Source organism: Sorghum bicolor, chromosome 7 (assembly GCF_000003195.3).
Source record: "Sorghum bicolor cultivar BTx623 chromosome 7, Sorghum_bicolor_NCBIv3, whole genome shotgun sequence".
Lineage (NCBI taxonomy): Eukaryota > Viridiplantae > Streptophyta > Magnoliopsida > Poales > Poaceae > Sorghum > Sorghum bicolor.
The window spans coordinates 1,468,273-1,491,169 of NC_012876.2; the positions used below are offsets into that span (position 1 = coordinate 1,468,273).

At 43.3% G+C, this 22,897-nt stretch overlaps 2 protein-coding genes across 3 annotated transcripts; both read left to right on the forward strand.

Moving 5' to 3' along the window:
- On the forward strand, positions 13,669–17,064 carry LOC8068564 (F-box/LRR-repeat protein At3g26922). Of its 2 annotated transcripts, none has more exons than XM_021464704.1 (5): positions 13,669–13,878; positions 14,090–14,202; positions 15,214–16,038; positions 16,134–16,286; positions 16,382–17,064. In XM_021464704.1, the coding sequence occupies exons 1-5, from the start codon at positions 13,788–13,790 to the stop codon at positions 16,760–16,762; spliced, it is 1,563 nt and encodes a 520-aa protein (XP_021320379.1). In that variant the 5' UTR covers positions 13,669–13,787; the 3' UTR covers positions 16,763–17,064. The 2 variants fall into 2 exon arrangements, with proteins under 2 accessions (XP_021320379.1, XP_021320380.1); XM_021464705.1 differs by having other exon boundaries at positions 16,134–16,192; positions 16,382–16,584.
- Positions 20,313–22,445, forward strand: LOC8066095 (endoglucanase 19). Its single transcript, XM_002443717.2, has 2 exons — positions 20,313–20,673; positions 20,779–22,445. The coding sequence occupies exons 1-2, from the start codon at positions 20,458–20,460 to the stop codon at positions 22,069–22,071; spliced, it is 1,509 nt and encodes a 502-aa protein (XP_002443762.1). The 5' UTR covers positions 20,313–20,457; the 3' UTR covers positions 22,072–22,445.

The window sequence follows — 22,897 nt, forward strand, 5'->3', positions numbered from 1 at the left end:
AATAAATAATGAATGGGATCTGCAAGCGCACAGATTAATACCGATGTAGCATTTTAACCGGGAAGTATTCCAGGTATCGTTATTTATATTTTTACCACTGGAAAGGGATTAGTAACCATCAATGTTGATTATAGAATGGAATATAAGATTGAGTATCTATCATTGCATGTATAATTGAGAACATTTATCTAACTCTTTCATACAGGGATAAGTGTCACATAAAAGATATATGAAGTAATAAATAGTGACAAAGATAATTAATCTGATCAACATAACTTAGCCACATAATAAATATGATAAGCACCTCAATTAGATATTCTAGCAAGTCACTAGCATGGTATTAGAACGAACTACAAGAATATTTCCTAAGTTATTCTCAACTATATAGTCTAGCATTATCATAGTTAGTGCAAGCATACTTAGAAATCATTGCGAGAAAGGACTACGCCCATGCATAGTGATATTAGCAAGGAAAATGAGAAACATCGTAATCACTCTCCTGTAATAATGTTGCTCTGCCAGCCCAATACACGAGAGGGGGACTATATAAGAATCAATGAAGCTGTCACTATCACGAACTACCCCACGATCTGGCATATTGGGTACAATCGCAGATAAATACGATATAAGCACCACGCCTACACAATATCTATCATTTACCCATGGATCCGATGGATAAAAGCTATACGATCCTAAACATGTATATAGATCCAATCTAACTAAGCCAAGTATATAACTATGATAAACTAAGAATAATATAATCTTGAATATAAACAAGTAGAGCAAAGTCATAAGCAATATATTGAAGTAGAACAAAGTCATATTCATAATATTGAAGAACAAAGATGAACAATTAGAAGAACAATTAGAGAATTACCAAGAATCCTCCTGACAGATCCGGAAACCAATCGAAGATTGACCCCTTCTAGTTCTAATCCTATGTAGCTATGCTAATCTAGATGTCTAATTGATGTGGTGGCTCTAGGCTTGATCAGAGGCTTCTTCTCCCTTGAGAATAATGAATTAGGGTTGAGAGGCTCTCTCCTCTAAGGGCCAGGGGTCTGGTTTTATAGTCCCTCCAAGTGAATATAGGCCGTTGGATCAAACCGACATTGATTGAACGGTTATCCTTGATCCTTTAGGTCGGTGGAGCTTGATCCCGAAAGAGTGTCCTGATTGGAGTCCAACAGGGGGCGGGCGCCCTGGTCTCCTGGGCGGGCGCCCAGGGCCAGGCCCCGTTCGGCCTCCGCTTCGTTCCTGTGGCTTCTGGAGTCTTCTAGATGTAAGATAATTGCGCGGCACGTTGATATCTCTATGTAATCGCGACGTGTGGGCCTTTCTTCCGTATTTTCTGATAACCCCCTGCAGAAATAGACAAACACCAAAACTCGTAGAATTCTGTCAGATAAAACCCTAAGTCTGGATGTTGATTTCATTTGGATCCTTTTCTTTGTTTATTTGATAATTAAATTTGATACTTAAGAACCGTCAACAGTTGGTCCTCCCTACGCGCTCGAACTTGCCGCCTCCACCAGAGCTACCTCCCTCGTTCCCAGCAGCAGAGAGAGACGGGATAGAATAGAGAGAAGGGGGAAAAAGAAGATAGGAGGGAGAGAGCGCCGGACGGAAGATAAGGTCGAGATCAGAGGAGAACTACCCTGCTCGCGGGGGTGCGCCCGCCGAGGCCGCCGCCCGGCGAGCCATGCTCGGCGGAACCGCGCCCGGTGGTTCGTGGAGGAGGGGGAGGAGCACGACGGCGTGGCGAGCCGCATCGGCGCGTGGGCGGCATGGAAAGAGGAATGAGGAGGGGATTAGAGCTGAGCACTGTCGTCGTGCTCTCTAGCCAGCGAGGCCACGCGCCCGCCGGAGCCCTGCCCGTGGCCGGAGCTGCACCCGCCCGGTGAGCCGTTGCCCACGGGAGCTGCGCGCCATGGGTCGCGGTGGAGGGCGAGGAGCACGACGGCGAGCCGGGATGCGCGGGGGGCGGCGCGGCGAGCCGCATCGGTGCGTGGGAGCAACTAGAGGAATGAGAAGGGGATTAGGGTTTGCTCATTTTTGAGTGAGGGGCTCTTTACAAAATGTACAAGGACTGCGGGTTGATTACCAAAAAATGGTGGGCGTTTTTGCAAAATGCACAGAGACACGTGTCGCCGCGTGGAGAAGCCAGCAATGCCTCGAATCCTCTGGTGGCTCCAATGTGGAGTGACTTTTAATAACTCCCGATATATGCGTCCAAAGATTCGATATGATGAAAAATCTTGAAAAAAATTTAGAACTAAACATGGCCTTGCAAGCTAGGAGTAGATGAGGCAACTCTGACTTTGCAGATACATAACTGGTCCTATAATGAACAGATTGTCTTCAGAAACGGTAATGCTTTGTTGCGGACGTCCGTCCATTCGGACGGACTGACCCGTGATGCAGCGCGCGTAATAACGGAGAAAAAAAGGCAGTGCGCACTGGCTGCAGTCAAGCGAGCCACTTCTTTGCACCGGGTCAACGCATAAGAGTGTGTCTGCTACCTGCTCAGCCAGGGATGCATGCTGGCTGTGCATGCCAAGCCAGACTAGAGAATGACCAATGCTTGAGGGGAGCTCTGGCCGCATGTGTCGTCTGATTTGCTGGTCCCGTGACCATGCATAGTTATCCAATTTTTTTATGGAGCCGTGGCTGGTTATTTTGACACGCATGTGCCCAGCTCATTATATGTGTCATGGCTAGTTATTTCGACATGTAGGTGTCGAGCTTAATATATGCGTTTCAGGTATATGTTTTATATGTTTCATCTAGTTTGTTATATGGGTGTCATCTGATGTTGTAAAAGTAGATTCGATATTGCATATATTGCAATTATTATATATGTGTGTTGTGAGCGTATGTTTCAAATGTTTCAGCTATTTCAGAGAAATATTACTAGTGTTTTTATCTGAATGTTGCATATGTTGCAATGCCTATAAACATATGTTGCACAATAATGTTTCCAATGTTTCACATGTTTCAGATATATGTTGTAAATATTTTATTTAGATGTTGCATATGTTGCAGTGCCTTATATATGTGTTGCACGAGCATGTTTCCAATATTTCATATATTTGGGACATATATTATAAGTGTTTTATTTGAATGTTGTAGTAACTATACACATATGTTGACCGAGTATGTTCACAGTGTTTCAAATAATTTATCTGAATGTGACAATAACTATACACATATGTTGACCGAGTATGTTCCCAGTGTTTTCGATAATTGAGACATAGTATTGCAGCAATTGCTTCCTGTTCCAAGTGTTTTGGTTAGCAAGCACAGGAAGCAAGGCAGACGATCGAGGTGATCTCACGTGCATGCACGCCAGCATTGTAGTGGCAGCAGGCATACGTAGGCGCGCACAGTGTGTATGCGTTGCGGTGCATGGAGCAGGCCCGTGCGGGCGCGTGCAACACTATGCATGCATACTGTGAACTAGTACTTCTCTATTTGCTGGATATTACGCTACAACAACAGCGTACTGGTACGACAGACGCGGGCATCCGGACGGGTGCCAGTGTTCGCACGTCCGGGCGCTAGCCACGCCCCACTCGGTGGCCACCGGGCCGGTTCTAGTCAAATCTGCCAGCTATTCAATACTGTTTTTCTCTTATAATAAATTAATTAATAGTATTTTCTGTTATGGTTTATCAGCCAAATAAACAAGACTATCAATGCACCCTGTCAAGAGGCTGAGGATGACAACCGGACGAGGAGCGAGCCGCGTGACAGCGTTGATTAAACTCTGGCTAGTTTGATTATCCGATAGTTTGATTGTCCGATGGACTGCTGCTGGAGATTTGACGGCTGAGATATTTTTGGTGTCGTGGCTTGATGAGAGGCCAGCGTGTGTGGAGCAGATTTCGTCAAGTAAATAAATAAATGAAAGATTAGATCATGCATGAAGAATTCAAGCACAATTTTTGCCCCTTCACTGAATGGCTTGATTTAATAAAGCTATATTGCCTAAAAATTATTGCCATATTCATCTATTAATAAAGATTTTTTTAAAAAAAATTACACAGTACAATACAGACACTCACAACGCATGTAAGGATTTTTCTATATAAGTGTGTGTCGCAAGCTGCCAAACGCTTTTTAAGCTAGGACTCTTTTGGCTACTGCAATACAAAAAAATTAAAATTTTCACCAAATATAATTGTTTACAGGTAAATCAATTAAAATCAATATATATTCCCTGATTTTCCAACTAAGTGGACCTTATTTACATTATAGACATAACTTTGTTTTTTCACACAGACTTCTAAAAAATATTAGTAACATGCTATGTTAAAAAAAACAACTATGAGCTTAAATATAAGAATTGATTTCTTAAAACTTCTTTGTTACACCTTCACTATAAAACTTAACTTTTTTATATATACATGTATCTCGTACTTGTATCTCCGCTTAAAACACACTAGTATTTACGTGTACAATAAATATTATTATTATAATAGAGATGTATTTTAATAAATATATTATAACTTTAGAAGATACGAATGGAGATAATATTTTTTTATAAATCTAATTATTTTTTTAAAAAGGTTGAGTCCTTATATAAACGAGATATGCAATTATTACTATAAGATCAAGGAAGTATGTCTCAAGGTTTCGTTTTCACCAAGCTTGGAATTTTTCGCACAAACAGTTCACTTCCTCGAATGAACCACACATTTCATATGAAATGTATGAGAATTTAAAAAAAAAAACAAAACAAGCGATGCCTAGATTAGCAATGTCTACAATTGCAAGCGTGGAAAAAAAATGAGGTAATAAATTGTTTGACCACCGTACATGCACATGTTAATTTGTTTTCCCTAGAGATAATAATGATAATATGTGCCATACTCGAGCCATCATAGGGTTAACATTAATGGTTTCTTATCATCCAAAGGCTCCACATTTCGTGTTTACCATCACCAATTGACAATAAGACTGCAAAGTCACTTTGAAATAAAAAAATCCCGTACATTATATTATGAGTCCAAGCGAACTCATAAGTCAGGTTAGGTTTCTTATGGTGAAAACTGCTTATCTAAATTCAAATTCTTGACTTAGCATGTGTGCTCGTATTTTGTTAGATTTATTATAGGATTTAACGGTGCTACGCTTTTAGTGACGATATCCTCGTTGATAGCCAGACACCAGTGGTGACTTCGTGAATCTCGTGATGTGCTGACTCCGTCCTTAAAAAATTTTCATGTTCATAGGAATATGTGTGTGTTACGAATGTTTGCTAAGAGGCAAGAGTTCAGCCACATGCTGCAGTCAGCATTTACCGAGGTCTGAATTCACTACAACAAAAACACAATGTGATGTTAGACTATACTCCCTCTGTCTCTAAAAGCTTTAATTAATAGAGTTGTCTTAAGTTAAACTTTTAAAATTTTGACGGAATTTTTAGAAAAAAATACTAAAATTTATAGTATCAAATTAGTAACATTAGATTTATCATACAATATATTTTCATAAGATACTCATTTTATATCATAAATATTAATGCTTCTTTATATAAAGTTGATCAAACTTAAAAAAATTTAACTAACATGTATTTTATGAATTGAAGCTTTAGACAGGGGAGTAAGACATAACATTGAACTTATTGCCATTTATAAAAGGGTGAGTGGCGAACGATTTGCCACTTTGTAACAGGGGTAAATACCAGAGGGGCTAAGCGTGACCCTTCACAATGGGCAAAACTTAAATGCCATCTAATCTTGTGATAACCTTTACTATAGATCATGGAAATTGATTATCATATTCTTATATCCTTTTTTAGTATGGCAGGATTTATCCAGTGATGTTACTCGTAGATGTAATAGGTCAGGATAAGGTAACATGCTCCCTCGTTTTTCGAGAAACAACTTTAATTAAATATATATTAAAAAATGTTAATACTTACTTGTTTCATATCCATAAAGAAAGTCGTTTAGGACAACGACACGGTCTCTAAAGCTTAACTTTGACTCTTTGTTTTTTATAAAAATATTTATCAAAAAGTGGCAAATGTATACTTTTATGAAAGTATTTTTCAAGATAAATCTATTTATATGGGCTTTACATTTCTAAACTCAACAACTTAAAAGTTATTTATAATTTATATTCCCAATGTTTGACCCAAACCTTGTCCAAAATGGCTTTCTTGATGAGTATAGAGGGAGTATGATACATAATTAGTATCATCAGAAAGATATCTGAATCTAGTTTTTAACAAATTTATTTAGAGATATAAATGTTGCACGTAATTTCTATAAATCTAGGCCTTGTTCAGTTCGCAAAAAGTTGTGAAAAACGGCACTGTAGCACTTTCGTTTTTATTTGACAAACATTGTCCAATTATAGAGTAACTAGGCTCAAAAGATTCATCTCGCGGTTTACAGATGAACTGTGCAAATAGTTTTTGTTTTTATGCATATTTAATGCTCCATGCATGTGCCGCAAGATTTGATGTGACGGGGAATCTTGAAAAATTTTGCGAACTAAACAAGGCCCTAGTGAACCTTGCGACACGAAAATCCAAAAGGACAGTTTTTTGGGACAGAGCGAGTACAAATGATATTGATAGCTTCTTACCACAAAACTAAGTGGGTGTTTGGTTGGGTTGATAAAATTTAACATACACTATAGCATTTTCATTTTATTCAATAATTAGTGTCTACTTATGGACTAATTAGATTTAAAAGATTCGTCTTGTAAATTATTTTCTAGCTGTTGTTTTAGTTTTGCAAATAGTATATATTTAGTACTTCATATATGTGTCTAAACATTCGATGTGATGGGTGATAAAAAAATACTCTCTCTCTCTATAGGATTTAGATGTTGTTTAGGATAACGACACGGTCTCCGAAACATAACTTTTATCTTTTACTTTTATAAAAATATTTTTAAAATGATATATGTATACTTTTATAAAAATATTTTTTAAGATAATCTATTCATATAATTTTTACATTTGCAACTCAATAATTTAAGAGTTATTGATGATTTATATTCTCAAAGTTTAACTCAAACATTGTTTAAAACAACATCTAAATCTTACACGGAGGGAGTACCTAGAACCAAACAGGCCCCACCCATACGTCTCTCTTTCTGCTTCACCCGAGCACGTCTGCCCCACACGTGAGCTCCCTCTCTCTCTCCTTGGTGACCGGTTCGGTGGCCTACCCGGCAAGGCTACCTGCTCCGGCGCGAGCTCCCGGTAAGGCCTGCCTTCGGCGCGAGGTCACCGGCATGGCACCCTGCCTTCGGCTCAAGCGGCCCGGCCCTCCGTCGAATCTAGGCGGCCCGGGCCCGATCTTCTTCGCCTGCGCGACCTCCAAGCAATAAAGTTTTTTTTTTAATAAAATATCACTAGTGTCGTTCAAACTTTTTATTAGTGACTCTCACGCCGTGTTTAGGTCTTGTTCGGTTCGCGAAAAAATTTGGCTTTCGCAACTGTAGCACTTTTATTTTATTTGTATGTGATAATTATTGTCTAATTACGGACTAACTAGACTCAAAAGATTCGTCTCGCAAATTACAGGCATATTATGCAATTAGTTTTTGTTTTTCGTCTATATTTAATGCTGCATGCATACATATAAAGATTCGATGTGATGGAGAATCTTGAAAATCTTTTGAAATAAAACAAGGTTGAGCATCTCCAACAGTTTGTTAAATCTTGTGTTTTCGCAATTTGCTAAAAGATTTGGCAAGTGAAGTAATTTGTCATCTCCAACAGTTTGCCAATTGGATTTGAAACAAGCCCACCACTGTTTAATTCGTGAAAAAGAATTTTCTAGGTGTCACATCGGATGTGTCGAAAGAATATTGAGAGAGGTTTTTGAAAATTAATTAAAAAAACAAATTACATAGCTCATCTGGAAACTGCAAGACAAATCTATTAAGCCTAATTAATCTATCATTAGCACACATGGATTACTGTAGCATTTATGGCTAATCATGGACAAATTAGGTTTAAAAGATTCATCTCATGATTTACAACCAAACTGTGCAATTAGTTTTTTCCCTCTATATGTAATACTCCATGCATGTGTCCAAAGATTTGATGGGATGGATGAAAAGTTGTTGGAGAGAAAAGTTTATGGTTACTGTAACATTTTCGTTTGTATTTGTCAATTAGTTTCCAACCATAGACTAACTAGACTTAAAAAATCGTCTTACAAATTAAAAATAAACTATATAGTTAATTATTTTTTATTTATATTTAATACTATGTGTATGTGTCGTAAGACTTGATGTGACGAGAAATATTGATTTTTTTTAAAAAAAATTAAATGTAAACTAACAAGGGCACACCGCGCACAGGAAAAGCCTGGAGTGAGAGGGGGTTTTGATTCACGCCTTATTTAGTTCTATTTTTTTAAATCAATACTATAATATTTTCATTTGTATTTGATATATTATCTAAATATAGACTATTTAGATTTAAAAAATTCGTCTCATAAATTACAGATAAAATATACAATTTATTATTTTATTATTTATATTTAATACTCCATGTACAGTAAATGAAACTTTTTGTAAATAAAACCTTTTAAAACCTAAACAAGGCCTCAATTTCGTCGCGACCCCTCAGCGTGCTTGGTCTGCGACGCGACGGAGAGGAAGAGAATGGTACTAGTACTTTGCCGCTGATAGGTGGGGTCGGCTACCCCAGCCCCCACCTGTACATGAGAGAGGAGATGATCCGTGCGGTGCAAGGAAGCGCAGCAGGATCAGGAGAGACTAGCTTCCGTGCGTCGCACGGAAGCCAGTAGATGTGGGCCCACACTCCCTCATGGCATCCCTCTCCTCAGCCTGGGAACGCCTTCCCCCTCTGGCCTCCGCTATAAAGTAGTATCACATCTAAGCGTTTGATTTTTCATTTCAATCAAATCCAAAGAAAAAAAAAAAGCAAAATCAAATCGAGAGTTCTCCATCGATTCTGCTAGCACAGAGAGGGGGAGGCGAGATGGAGAGGAAGAAAATGGCGATTTGGGGTGCCGAGGCGGAGAAGAAGAGGGCGATATCGGGTGGCGAGGCCGCGCCGGCCTTGGCGAAGGCGATGGTGGCGGCGGCGCCAAAAGGGAAGGCGATCGTTCCGTCGCCGGTCCCCATCAGCATTTGCGGGCTACGGGAAGCGCAAATCCTGGCGGTGAATCTCGCTCCGGCTGCCGTGGTGAAGGTCTGCTCCGTCGCGGCCAAGGACGCGAGCGCGCTCTTCCTCCTCCTGGACCGGCAGAGGGTGCGCAACGGTTGGAAGGTGGCCGGTGAAGATCTGCGAGCCCTCGAAGCTCTTTCACTGGCCTACCTCCTGGTGAGCACCGCCATCGAGGCTCACCACCCCGTCGTCTCCGACAACATCGGCTCCACGGAGAACCGCGGCTACCTGGTCGCGTTGAAGGAGTGGAGTCTCATCTTCGAAGACGTCGCTGCCTGCGTCCCTTCCATCGGCGACTTCAACTTCTTCGCGGAGGCTAGGAACATCTCTAGGCTCGCCCGCAAGGTGGTGGTGAAGGGCCTCAACGGCAAAGGAGATCTGAAGTGGTTCGGCACCCGACTCGAGAACATCGACAAAGGCCTCGTGACCCTGATGAACTGCATCGTCAACTTCCCTGTCACGGTGAAGGAGATGAAAGCTGCGGAGAAGAGCAGAAAGAAGGCGGAGAAGGAGAGGAGAAAGAAGGCGGTGGAGGGGATGAGGAAGAAGGCGGAGGCGGAGGCGCGGGTGACGGCGGCAGCGACAATCCCTGTGGCCGCGGCGGCGGCGGCAGTGATCATCCCCGAGGGCGCGGTGGCGGCGCTTGCTCTGGTTCCCTCGCCCGTGGCAACCGAGATCTGGGGGCTGCGTGCTGCTTTTACTCTGTCGATCAGTCTTGTTTCTGGTTCCACTGTGAAGCTACGTGCAGTTGTCCCCAAGCACGCGATGGCTCTGCACACGCTTCTCTCCTCCCAGCAGCGGCAGGGCTCTTGGTTTGTGTTTGAAGATGATCTGATTGGGCTCAACAACGTCGACACTTCCTACATGCTCCTCAACACCGCCCTGGAGACCCACCATGCAATCTTCTCCAGCCTCACTCGCCAGGATTTGGCTGACCACACAGGTTACGTGGTTGCATTCAGTGACTGGGTCAGAGATTTCGAGAGCAGAGCCGTGGGTGTGCCTTCCGAGGGAGCTTTCAACTTCTCAGTCACGGCGGCAGAGCTGTGTAACGGCGTCCGTGAGCTGCTTGTGGAGGCTGGCAACTGCAGCCGGCCTCAGCACTGGTTCCAGGCGAAGCTCGGTTTGCTCGCGAAGACGATGAAGACACTCATGGAGACCACAGTTTACTTCCCAGCAGAGACCAGGCCGCAGGGTTAGTTGTTACTTACTTGTTAAGTAGTTCCACGTTGGGGAGAGGAGGCAGGGTTAGTCGGAGTTGGGGTACTGGTTCTGTGCTAAGGTTGTCTGCGCGCTTTAGGATCTGCTAGTGAGGGATGAGGGGTTCTGGACTTGTTAAACCCGTCTGATGCTGTAATCGTTGGTTCATAATGTGTCCTTTTTGATTGATAGTTGAAACAAAGGCTGGGGATATGCTGTTGCTGTGCATTATTTCATTTCTGTCTTTTGATTAATACAGCAGTTCAAAGGAAGGCTTGGAGATTTCTTTCTGTCGTACAGAAACACCGAGGAATGAACTGTTGTTTCTTGTTAACGATTTGTTTACCCCTGTATGGCCAAGAGTTGTTGTTGCTACTATGCAGGAATGTGAAGAAGTGACATATGGTTTGGGATGGACAGTGTTGGGGGGCTTTGAACTGGCTGCAACAGGTCAGCAAATGGGCATGGCGCATCCTGTTGTGGTGATGGACCGGCTATGCATTGATATATATGGGAAATGTTGCTATTTGATCATTCCCAGAAAAAGGCGGGTGCAAATTCATAGTAGTATAAGTTGCCTTTTTCTTTTTGTTTGTCACAGCTGAGTTAAATATATATACACCTATTTGGCATCCTGCACCTATGGACTTGCGTGAATACTCATTCCCTATGGGATGAAGAACGTGTAGTAGTATAACGATCACTGGTTAATGTCTTTTGGTGTATGCAAATGCATTGATATATGTTGGCTATTTGATCATTCCCAGATAAAGGTGGGTGCAAAGTGGGAAAGGCTGCTTTTCTTTTTGTTTGTCACAGCTGAGTTAACGTGTAACAATTGAAGGTTTTAGCTCATGTGAAGTTGCAGTTGCAGTTGCAAGGGGACGAAGGTCATTTTGATAATGACTGGACAACAAATTTGTTGCAACAAATAAGCCCAAGTACTGTACCAACAGTCAACAGGTTGATCCAGGAGGTGAAGGATACGCTAAGCATCAAGACAAATCCTAATGCTAAAACACTCCACCGGTTGAGAAAAAAAGGGTTAACTAGAGCTGGAGCGGATCCATTGCCGTGCCTTGGATCCAAATTTGCGTGCGCTGAAGCCCCAAGCTCGCTGCGTGGGCGCCAGCGTGATTGACCAGTGAGAATCCATCATCCATATCACTGCGTGTAATAGGAGTAGTGACATTGCAGACCTCCTCTCCGCACCGGCCAAGCTGTCGATTCAGCGGCCGCCCCAAAGGAAATCGCAGGATTAGAAGGGGACAGTTTATACAACGACGATACACTTTTTCAGCTCATCTCATTACCAACATTTTTCGTTTTGCGAGACAGGACCTAAAACTCCTGCACGTACTGTTGTTTGCTCGCACCTGATACTCGGTAAGCACGGGCACACAACACTGGATTCCAACTACGTACTTAACCGCCTTGATGACCCCCCCTTGACCCCTTCTATGGCCTTCTTTAGTTCAAAAAAACTTCGCAAAAAATTACAGGTTTCTCATCACATCGAATCTTACGGCACATACATAAAGTATTAAATATAAATAAAAATAATAACTAATTATATTGTTTATCTATAATTTACGAGACGAATCTTTTGAGCCTAATTAATCTAAACAGGGCCTATATACAAATCACCCACTCTGCTCTGGACACCCAAGTACCCAACTGTCACTAGCAAGACATAGATCGTGCGCCGTGCTGTTACTCCTCCTAAACGTTTGGCACATGCCTTAATTGTTATTTGTTTTTTCTTTAATCTTGGCACTTTATAACAGGACATCTGACCCCCCTGAGGAGTACTCCAAACCGCTTCAATGAGCTCCTTGCTCTGGAAGGCGGTTTTGTCTTTTTTAAGTTAAACAAATTTAATAAACACTTGATAAGTTAGCTTCTACAAATTCTAAAATAAATCCTACGGATACATCAGAATACGAAAAATCCAAATAACATATTTACAGCTCATGAAAATATGTCTATAAACTTTAAAAATTAGACTTTGCACAAGGGAAATGAGAAAAAAATATCTAGCAATTCTAGAAATTTCCTAAAGTGTCCCAATCAATGTATAAACATGTTTTAAAAACTACACAACGAAAAGAATGGATGCGACCAACATGAATGCAACATACATTAATGTGTGAATGCATTCACGCTGGTTGTTTGTCATGCTGTGGAAGTTTTCAAAACACGTTTAGACACCAATCAGAATGTTTTACGAAATTTAAAGTTTTTTTCTAGGGATTTTTCTAGTGCTAACTATTTTTTGTAGCATGTGAAGGTATTTCTAGGAGCTGTATTTTTTTCTAATCAAGTATCTATCGTGTTTTTAGCTAAAACCACCTTCCAAACCATTTCCAACCAGAAGGAGGAGCTAATTCTAAGAATAACTCCAAAAAATTAGCCAAAAGAATCTTTGAAGCCATATATAGTCAATATGGGCCTAAAATCGTATCAATTAACTCTCCAAGCCCGTCTTCAAAATTATCGGTGGCCACGGTCAGCTGTCTGTTTTGGCTGATTTGCCTAGGCTGCTGGCCACCAAAGAGTTTAGTGTTTTTCTCTCACAATAAATCAGCCAACAGTACTTTCTGTCATGCCTTATCAGCTGAACAAAGAAGGCCGAAAAAAATAGATAGATGACATAACGATTTTGAATATAAAAAACTATACATTTTTAAGAAGAAATTATTTTAGAGAACGCTAATCATGAGTTTTTTAGAATCTATTCTTTAGAGTATTTCCAAGAATTCTCTATATTTTATTCCTCAAAATATGATGTTTGCCAACTTTTAAATTAGTTTGAAAGAGGAAAAAGTCACCTCTAAGAATTTCTTATATTTTTATACTAAAAGTTTTTCTCGACACTTTTTTCTCCCATAGCCTGATCTCATGTTTTGTATCAGGAATCCTGAATTTGTTTCTGTACGTATTTGCCCTTTCACTAGATTTTTCTCTTGTGGATTTCTTATCCGAAATCATGTTTTTTTTTCCTTTTCCTTTCGCATCTCCTTCTAGTTCTCCCGATGCGTGCTCCTAGGCTGCACGTATATTTATGCGCATGTGAAAAAGATATGGAGAACTCTTGGGGATGATTATTTTTTCTCTTTTTTCTTAAAAACATGGATAGAGAAGGAACATGAGACACTCAAGATGCTCTTAGATTGCTCTAACAATTTTGAGAGCTCAGATATCTTGTTTTGAAGTTTATCAAAGAGGAAAACTGGAGTAACCTATAGAGCCTTTATAGAAATCGAAGGAAGGTAGGACGATACATCTTGGCCCGGCCCATCACCCCCAGACACCACCCACAGCCACAGGCCCACACCACAACCCGTCCTGTCTCCGCCGGAGTAGATACGACGCGCCGCCCTCCGCCGCCGGCTCGAAGGAAATCGTCGTCTACTACATGGGGATGTTGGTGCTGAACCTGAACCGCCTCATGTCCTTGCCTCGCGACCGGCAGCGGCGTCGCTGGCAAATCCGAGCCCGATGTCGGCGTAAGTCTCTTCCTCCTAACAGCCTGCTCGCCCTCAACGTTAGGTTACCTCGGTCGATGGTTTCTTCACTTTCTAGGTTCTCTGGTCGATCTCCAAAGTGCTTGGGTGCCTGTCTGCCCCCCCCCCCCCCCCCCCCCCGCGCCGTCCCCCCCGTACATTCTTTCATGTATCAGTCTGGGCTGCTATTACCATCTTTTTTTTTCTGTTGCAGGTAGTCTTGTTACCTCAAGGGGTAAAAGAAAGGGATCACCGTGTCAACAAGACGGCGATGGAATATCTCGAGCTGGTAAAACAATGAGGAGTTCAATCCCAGACCTTCCTGAGGTAGTACCGATGCCTTTAACTAACTCTCATGATGCAGCTTTATAGATTGAGTTCTCCTCGGTCTAACTATTTCGACAATGCAAGGCTAGCTGCGTAATATGATTTATAAACAGAGAATATCTCTTAGTGCTGCTATTTGGTCACATCATACACTCCTACTGAGCTAATGACAAATTTGTCAATTTATTTATAATCGCATCTGTTCTTCAGTAAAAGCTGGTAACATGTCTCTGTAGAATTTTATGCATAAGTGGAGGTGCTTTAGTATTATGTCGGTAATAACTTAGCATATATGGGTTGTTTTTAGCAATTCTTACTCCCACCGTTCATTTATATAAGATGTGCTTTGCCTGTCCAAATTCACGGTTGGACCTACAATTAGTCTAATAGCATGTGAACTATGTGCTCAGAATTGGTAGAGTGGATTCTTATTGAAAAGCACTCGCTAACCTTTATGATTCCCAACTACGAGTATTACTGAACTATCATATAGGGAAAAAATGATGGTCAGTGGTTAGTTTTGTATGCGGCCAAACTAGGCCATGAACTCAAGGATTATTAATTTGTCTATATCGCTAGTGTTGTGCTGCAACCAAGTTCATATGGTCATTCGTTCGCATATTCTATACTGCATGGTTGTCCACTTATTCCGTATCGAATGTGTATCTGATACAGATACGTGGTCGATACGTATATGTGGAGTATCAGGAAAAAATAAATAGGAGAGGGGTCAGGGGTTGCTTTTATGGGCTGTTGGTTGGATTGGGTTCTACTGATCAAGCTAGTGGGCTAGGTGTTAACAACTGAATTGCATTACTTAGTTTGCCTACAGTTATGTTCCTCAGCACTATGTACCTATATAACACAATGCACCATACACCATCATGTGGAGAGCTACCTGGGTTACAATGTTATTCCGTGTGCTTGTACTGTTTTTCCTTTAATCAGTTGAAGTAATGGCTTTACAATCTCAATGTTGATGTTTAATTTATCCAATGCTTCTGTGTGCAGGAAATATTGTTTCACATACATTCCCTGATGCCAATGCGTGAAGCTGCTCGTGCTGCTTGTGCATCTCGTGCCTTTTTACATTCCTGGAGATGTCATCCAAATCTCATCTTCAATAAGGATACGATTGGCTTGAAGATAAATGGGCGTGGAGAGAATTTCCATCACAAAATTGGCCGCATTCTTAGGAAGCACTCAGGGATTGGCTTGAAAACGTTCAGTCTTGACTACAGTTACATGTGTGGTTTTGATGGTGCTCGTTATTTTGACAGTTGGCTTCAGATTGCTCTTAAACCAGGCATTGAAAAACTTACCCTCTGGTTGCCCACAACAAAAAAAATATACAATTTCCCATGCTCACTTTTATCAGATGGGGTTCGAAACTCACTTCAGTATCTTAAACTTCATAATGTTGCCCTCCATCCCACTGTTGAACTTTGCCCCTTGCGAGGTCTAACAAGTCTGCATTTGTCTGATGTGAGGATTACATGGGATGAGTTAGAGTGCCTGCTTTGTAACTCTCTTGCTTTGGAACAACTAGAGCTGGAATGCTGTGCGGAGATTATTTACCTAAAGATACCTTGTTCCCTACAGCGGCTCAGCAGCCTTAGCGTTTTTAGTTGCTATAGACTTCAAGTTATAGAAAGCAAAGCTCCAAATCTCTCTAGTCTTTGCCTTACTGGACACAGGTTGAACTTTTCACATGTGGAAACATTGCAAGTGAAGAAACTAGCCATGTATTATCCAAACTTCATCGGAGATGCTCGTGGCAAGCTGCCATCCAGTATGCCGAATCTTGAAACTCTTGTCATAAATTCACAGAGTGAGGTATTCTCTCTACAAGATTCTTTGCTACTGATATCTATGGATTACATTGTTCATACCTGGTGTAATGTATCTGACACATGACATTTTTTGTGCAGGTGGTTGATGCACCAATGCTGCCTACCAAATTCCTCTACCTTAAGCACCTAACCATCAGGTTGCTATTATCACCTGTTTCGCGTCCATATGACTGCTGCTCGCTGGTTTCTTTCCTTGACGCGTCTCCTTCCTTGGAGACTTTAGTATTAGATGTAAGGCGCTGGCTCTGTTCGTTCATTTAATAATGCAAAGCTATCTGATTAGTCTGGTACTTTAAATTGAATCATCTTATCCTTTTCATGGTCAGGTGTCTCAGCCACATATGTTGTATCAATCTGTTTTTGAGGATTCACAACTGAGACACATGCCCACACGCCACCATGGCTGTCTCCGGAGTGTGAAGATCAGTGGTTTCAGCTCTGCAAAGTGCTTGGTTGAACTAGCCTCTTATATTCTAAATAATGCGGTGTCACTTGAGTGTCTTACGTTGGACACCATGTATGGCTATAGGTGTGGTGAAGGTAAGCAAAAACGTTGTCATACCATGGAAGCTGCTCTTTTCAAGGAAGCCCATAGAGCGCTTTCGGCTGTGAGAACATACATTGAGAATAAAGTTCCGTCTACAGTTAAATTAACTGTTCTGGAGCCTTGCAGCCGGTGCCATGCTAGTGCAATGTTTATATCTTAGAGGGGGGGAAGGGCGGATGTCATCAGTCATCATGTCTATTTCCATTTAATTTTAAATGTACCATGCTTTGTCCCTCGAACTATCTATGGCTGTGGCCCCAAATGTACAACAAATCTAATTAATTTTTGGATGGGGCATGCTTTGTTTCTGTTTTACCAGACCTATTTAATGTTTATCTTTTGTAGTATGTGATGTATGATATGTTGATTAGTTTGTATTGATAAGCTTACAATTTGTGTATCTGCTTAAGGATAACATTTTCAGCTGCAAGATGTGTTGTAATTCATTAAGTTATATTGTTATTGGCAGTGTCAGCAAAACTTGGTGCTCGATCTACTGCAACCATCCCGCTATCTGAGTGAGTTCTAAACTAGGCTGTTCGGATCACCTAGGAGGACTAGTTAGTAGTCCACACTAGTTGCTAGACCTTGTTAGGTGAAGTTTAGTTGTGTTGTTTGGTGACATGGACTAGTAGTTTTAGTTCACTTTAGCCAACTAGTGAACTAGTCCACCTGATAGGATGGTTTAGGACTAAACTTTAGTCTTCTTAATATAGTATCAAGAAGGCCCTAAGCTACACTATCTGATGGATGTGTAAAACGAGGATCATGACTAATTTGAATTTTGTTGTTCTTCTGTTGGGACGAAACTAAGGCCTTGTTTAGTTGAGCGGGTGAAAATTTTTTTTGGGTACTGTAGCACTTTTATTTGTATTTGATAATTATTGTTCAACTATGAACTAACTAGGTTTAAAAGATTCGTCTGGTAATTTACAGGCAAACTGTGTAATTAGTTTTTATTTTTGTCTATATTTAGTGCTCCATGCATATGGCACAAGATTCGATATGACGAGAAATTTTGAAAAGTTTTTGGATTTTTTAGAAAACTATTGGAATATCCTAGTGTAGCCTGCGACTTGATAAAGCACTGAACTATGATTGGACTACAAATTTGTTGCAACAGATAGGCGTAAGTAAGGATATACACCATCCGTTCCTTTTTAATTGTCGTTTTCACTTTTCGAAAAATAAATAACTAAATATATTAAAAAATATTAAAATTTATGGTATAAATTAACATTATTTTTTATAGTGTTTTCTGCTCATAAAAAATTAACATAAACATCAGCATAAGCTAAGTTCCAGCAAAATGAATAAGGTAAATCTAATCAAACTTAGTGACATGCCAACTATGGTGACAGATATTTTGTGACGGAGGGTACTAGGCCCTGTTTAGTTGTAAAAAAATTTCAAGATTCCTCGTCACATCGAATTTTGCGGCATATGTATGGATTATTAAATATAGACAAAAACAAAAATTAATTACGCAGTTTACCTGTAATTTATAAGGTGAATCTTTTGAACCTAGTTAGTTCATAATTGAATAATAATTACTAAATACAAATGAAAGTGCTACCGCACCCAAAATCTAAAAATTTTGGCAGCTGAACAAAGCCTAAGCAGCAAGGCAAATCCTCCTAATGCTAACACTGGAGGTAAAACACTTCCCTGTGTTCTGGGAATAAAGAGGTAGAGCCATTTCGAAACTAGCAAAGGCTGGTCCTGGTCCTTTGGTCAACAAGGTCTAGTACTCTAGAGTACTCAAGCTTTGGACAGACTAGTGTGTGTGTGTGCGCGCACCTGCGTGGGCGCGCGGGTGTGAAAAAGGGTACCGGCATCCATCATCCACACTGATGCATGAGGAGTGGTGACATTGCAGCAGAGACCAGAGACAGAGAGAGAGAGAGGGGCATGTGGTCATGTACAGTACTCATGTGGGTTGGCCACAGAAAAATTGCTATAGCAGCAGTTAAAAAAAAAACTACTTCTCCAGTCTCCAGCGGTCCACAGGTCCAGCCACGCTACAGTACTATACTCCACTGCAATGCATGTCAGCATGGAGTATGCCTGCTTTCCGCCAGCCAATTGGAAAACATGAAAAAAGAAAAGCCGACCGGTCGCCGGGACCCTAGCGACCATGAGCCGAGCTCTCCTCCCGTGCCCGTGCCCGTGCCCGCGGCAGCCGGCAGCTTTTTCTCCTTTCCGCCGGTGCGGCATCTTGCCTTTCCATGGGACCGGGAGGAAAACCTTGTTTAGTTCATCCTGAAAATCAAAAAGTTTTCAAGATTTCTCGTCGCATCGAATCTTGTGTCACATACATGAAACACTAAATATAGACGACAACAGAAACTAATTATACAGTTTAGCTGTAAATCACGAGACGAATCTTTTGATCCTAGTTAGTCTATGATTAGATAATATTTGTCACAAACAAACGAAAATACTACAGTACCGAAAACTTTTCACTTTTCGGAACTAAACAAGGCCCAGGGGAGGAAGTGCGGCGTCCATTCAGGCGGCCGCTCGAAAGGAAACCGCCGGATTTTTCAGCTCTCTTTGCATTGTGGGGCTGTTTGGTTGCAAGCCACAGTTTGCCACATTTTACCTTAAGCAAGTTTGATCAAGTTGGTAAGTGTTTGGTTTACAACTAAGTTTAGGCATAAATTTTTTTAGACTCCACATGTCATAGAGTTAAAAGGTGTGGCAAGATTCCTTTAGGCATAGCAAAGTGTGGCAACCAATTTGCTAGTCACACTTTTTGTGGCTTGCCACACTTATCTAAAATTAGTTGTGGTAAACTTTGGCTAGCAACCAAACATCCTCTGCATCTCCGAAAAACTACAAGGGACGAGTCAAAAGAAAGAAGTAGGAGGATCATACTCCTAAGCAAACAACAAAAGGCAAGAGCATGTTTATCTGAAAAGTCATAACTAAAATACTATTCGCTAATTATTGTGAGAGAAAACACTTTTATGAAAAAGTATGACTTATATGACAAACTAACGGAGCTCCGGTTACGGAGCTCCGGTTACAAAGTAAAATATGAAAGAAATGTTAAAAAGAAATTATTAAAAAATTAGTGGCCTTAGAGCAACCATAATGTAGCAGCAAAGTAGTCCATAGGGAATAAAATACTCTCTATCAGCTAGCTGAAACATTGTGGAGGTAGTCCATATAGCAGTCTATAACAAAAGGTAGCCATAGCTCTATGGACTACCCATAAGCAATAAAGAAATGTTATTTTCTCTCTCCATGCTCTCTCTCTTGTGTCATGATACATGAGATAGTTGCAAAGAATAATTTTTAATCTCTAGTGAACCCCACCTTATGGACTACTTTGTTGGCTGAACATTGTGAGCAAATAATAATAACTATGGACTACTTATATAGGCCCTATATATATGGACTATTTGGTCCATATACATTGAGGTTGCTCTTAGAAAATGACCTGCTAGTACAGTTCTTTAATTTTTGCCAGACAGGAGCTACTACAGCCCAAAAACACCCGTTTTCCTAAAGCCGAAAGTCATTCCGGTCAAACTTGCGGTCTTCTTGGGATTCCTCTGCTGCCCCCGTTTTCCTCTGTTAAAACTCCTGCATGCACTGCCGCTAGCCCGCTACACTCCACTCCACTCCACTGCATCATGTCTCCCAACACCCCGTTTTCTCGCAGCTGATACCGGTCTCGCCACACTAAAAGCTTCGCTTCCAACTAACATAACCGTCTTTGCCGGCCGCTCCCCTTCTACAAATAGGGATGCTCCTCCACTCTCACTCCCCCACCACTCTGCTCGGGAGACCCACCACTACCACCCACACTACCCCCAACTGTCACAAGCCAGCCAGCCATCAGCCATGGAGCAGCCCCGGAGCAGGCTGCTCAGCGTCTGCGCCGTCGTCCTGCTCCTCCTCCTCCTCCTCGCCCCGGGCCTCGCCGCCGCCTTCAACTACGCCGACGCGCTCGCCAAGTCCATCATCTACTTCGAGGGCCAGCGCTCCGGCAAGCTGCCCCCCGGCAACCGCATGCCCTGGCGCGGCGACTCCGGCCTCACCGACGGCGCCCAGCACAACGTAATAATGCCTAATGCCAGTGCTCCTCACCGTCTCCGTCTCTCGCACGCACGACTGACAACCTGACCTCCATATATATCTCCGGCGTTCAACTCACTACTGCAGGTGGATCTGGTGGGCGGCTACTACGACGCCGGCGACAACATGAAGTTCGGCCTCCCAATGGCGTTCACCACAACAATGCTCGCATGGAGCGTAGCCGACTTCGGCAAGTACATGGGCGCCAACCTCCCGCACGCCCGCGCCGCCGTGCGCTGGGGCGCCGACTACCTCCTCAAGGCCGCGACCTCCACCCCGGGGACACTCTACGTCCAGGTAGGCGACCCGGCGCAGGACCACAAGTGCTGGGAGCGGCCGGAGGACATGGACACGCCGCGGGCGGTCTACGCCGTCACCTCCTCCAACCCCGGTTCCGACGTGGCCGCCGAGACGGCGGCGGCGTTAGCCGCCTCCGCCGTCGCGTTCCGCCGCGCCGACCCGGGGTACGCGGCGCGTCTCCTCGGCGCCGCCGTGGTGGCGTTCGAGCTCGCGGACCGGCACCGGGGTTCGTACAGCCAGGGCACGCTCAGCGCCGCGGTGTGTCCGTTCTACTGCTCCTACTCCGGGTACGACGACGAGCTGCTGTGGGCGGCCGCGTGGCTGCACCGCGCGTCCGGGAACGCGACGTTCATGGCGTACGTGAGAGCCAACGGCGTCCAGGACGGCGCTGGGAACGACGACTACAGCTTCAGCTGGGACGACAAGCGGATCGGCACCAAGGTCCTGCTGGCGAGAGGGGTGCTCCGGCGAGACAGGAGACGGAACGTCCCCGGGCTGCAGCTGTACAAGGCGCACTCCGACAGCTACGTCTGCTCGCTGGTGCCCGGCGCCGCCGGGTTCCAGGCCGGGCAGTACACTCCCGGCGGGCTCATCTACAGGGAAGGCGGCAGCAACATGCAGTACGTGACGACGACGACGTTCCTGCTGCTCGCGTACGCGAAATACCTCCGGTCAGCCGGCGGCAATGTGGCGTGCGGTGGCGGAGGAGAGGTGGCGCCGGCGGAGCTGGTGGCGCTGGCGAAGAGGCAGGTGGACTATATCCTGGGGAAGAACCCCGCGGGGACGTCGTTCATGGTGGGGTTTGGGGAAAGGTACCCGCGCCGGCTGCACCACCGCGGCGCGTCGTTGCCGTCGGTGCGCGCGCACCCGGCGCGGATCGGGTGCGACCAGGGGTTCGCGTACCTGCACTCGGCGGCGCCCGACGCCAACCTGCTGGTGGGCGCCGTCGTGGGTGGCCCCGACGCGCGGGACGGGTTCGTCGACGACCGCGATAGCTACGGACAGACTGAGCCCGCCACCTACATCAACGCGCCGCTCGTCGGCGTTCTCGCGTACTTCGCCGGCACCGCCAAGCTCTGAGCTGCTGCTGCTGTTTGCCAGGCGTCGTATCGTGTCCGTGTCGTGTACGACTAGTACTCGTGTAGTCTAGTCGTGTCGTGTGACAGTGTGGGAGCGCCGGGGCAAAAGGATTGATTGGCCGTGAGCTCCCCCGTCAGTCGTGCCGGGTCTGGGTATGGGTGTACGTGTATTTCGCTGATTCTGCCGGTGGTAGTGGGACGGATTTGGGGATGGACCTATGCTCGTACGTATTTATTTCATTGAACTATTTATCACGTTGTACCGTAAGCTCGGATGGTCTTTGCACGACGACATGGGTGTCAAGTGCCAACTCCCTGTTGAGTTACTAGACTTGGTTAATCTCGACGCAGTTCTATGCTCAAAGCATATCCAAACTTTTGGGGTCCGTTTAGAACTTTGGATCTCAAGTTGAGTTTATAACTTTCAGACAAGCGAGGGGCGTTCAATCATGACAACAACCTTTTAAATTTGCAATTGTGCTTGTAGAATTTATTCAATATTGAAAATAAAAACAACTTTCTGATAATTCTCTCCAGTGCGGCCATCTGCAGGCTTTGGCTTTGGCTTCTCTAAAAATGGAGAAACCACAAAAGGTCATACTATTTCCGTAGGTTTTGCTTCTGTCCCTATAACGGCTTCAACTTCACCGTTTCTTTTTATTAACTGTAGAAGTCAGGAGCTGTTTCGTTGTAGAAATGGAAACGCAACCGTAAAGAGAAATGAACTGCAAATGTTACCGGGGGTAACAGATTTAGCTAGCCAGTTTTTAGTTGTACAAGTAATAAGTCAGTTCTTGTTTTCGGCCAGCGTTTTTTAACAACCGTTT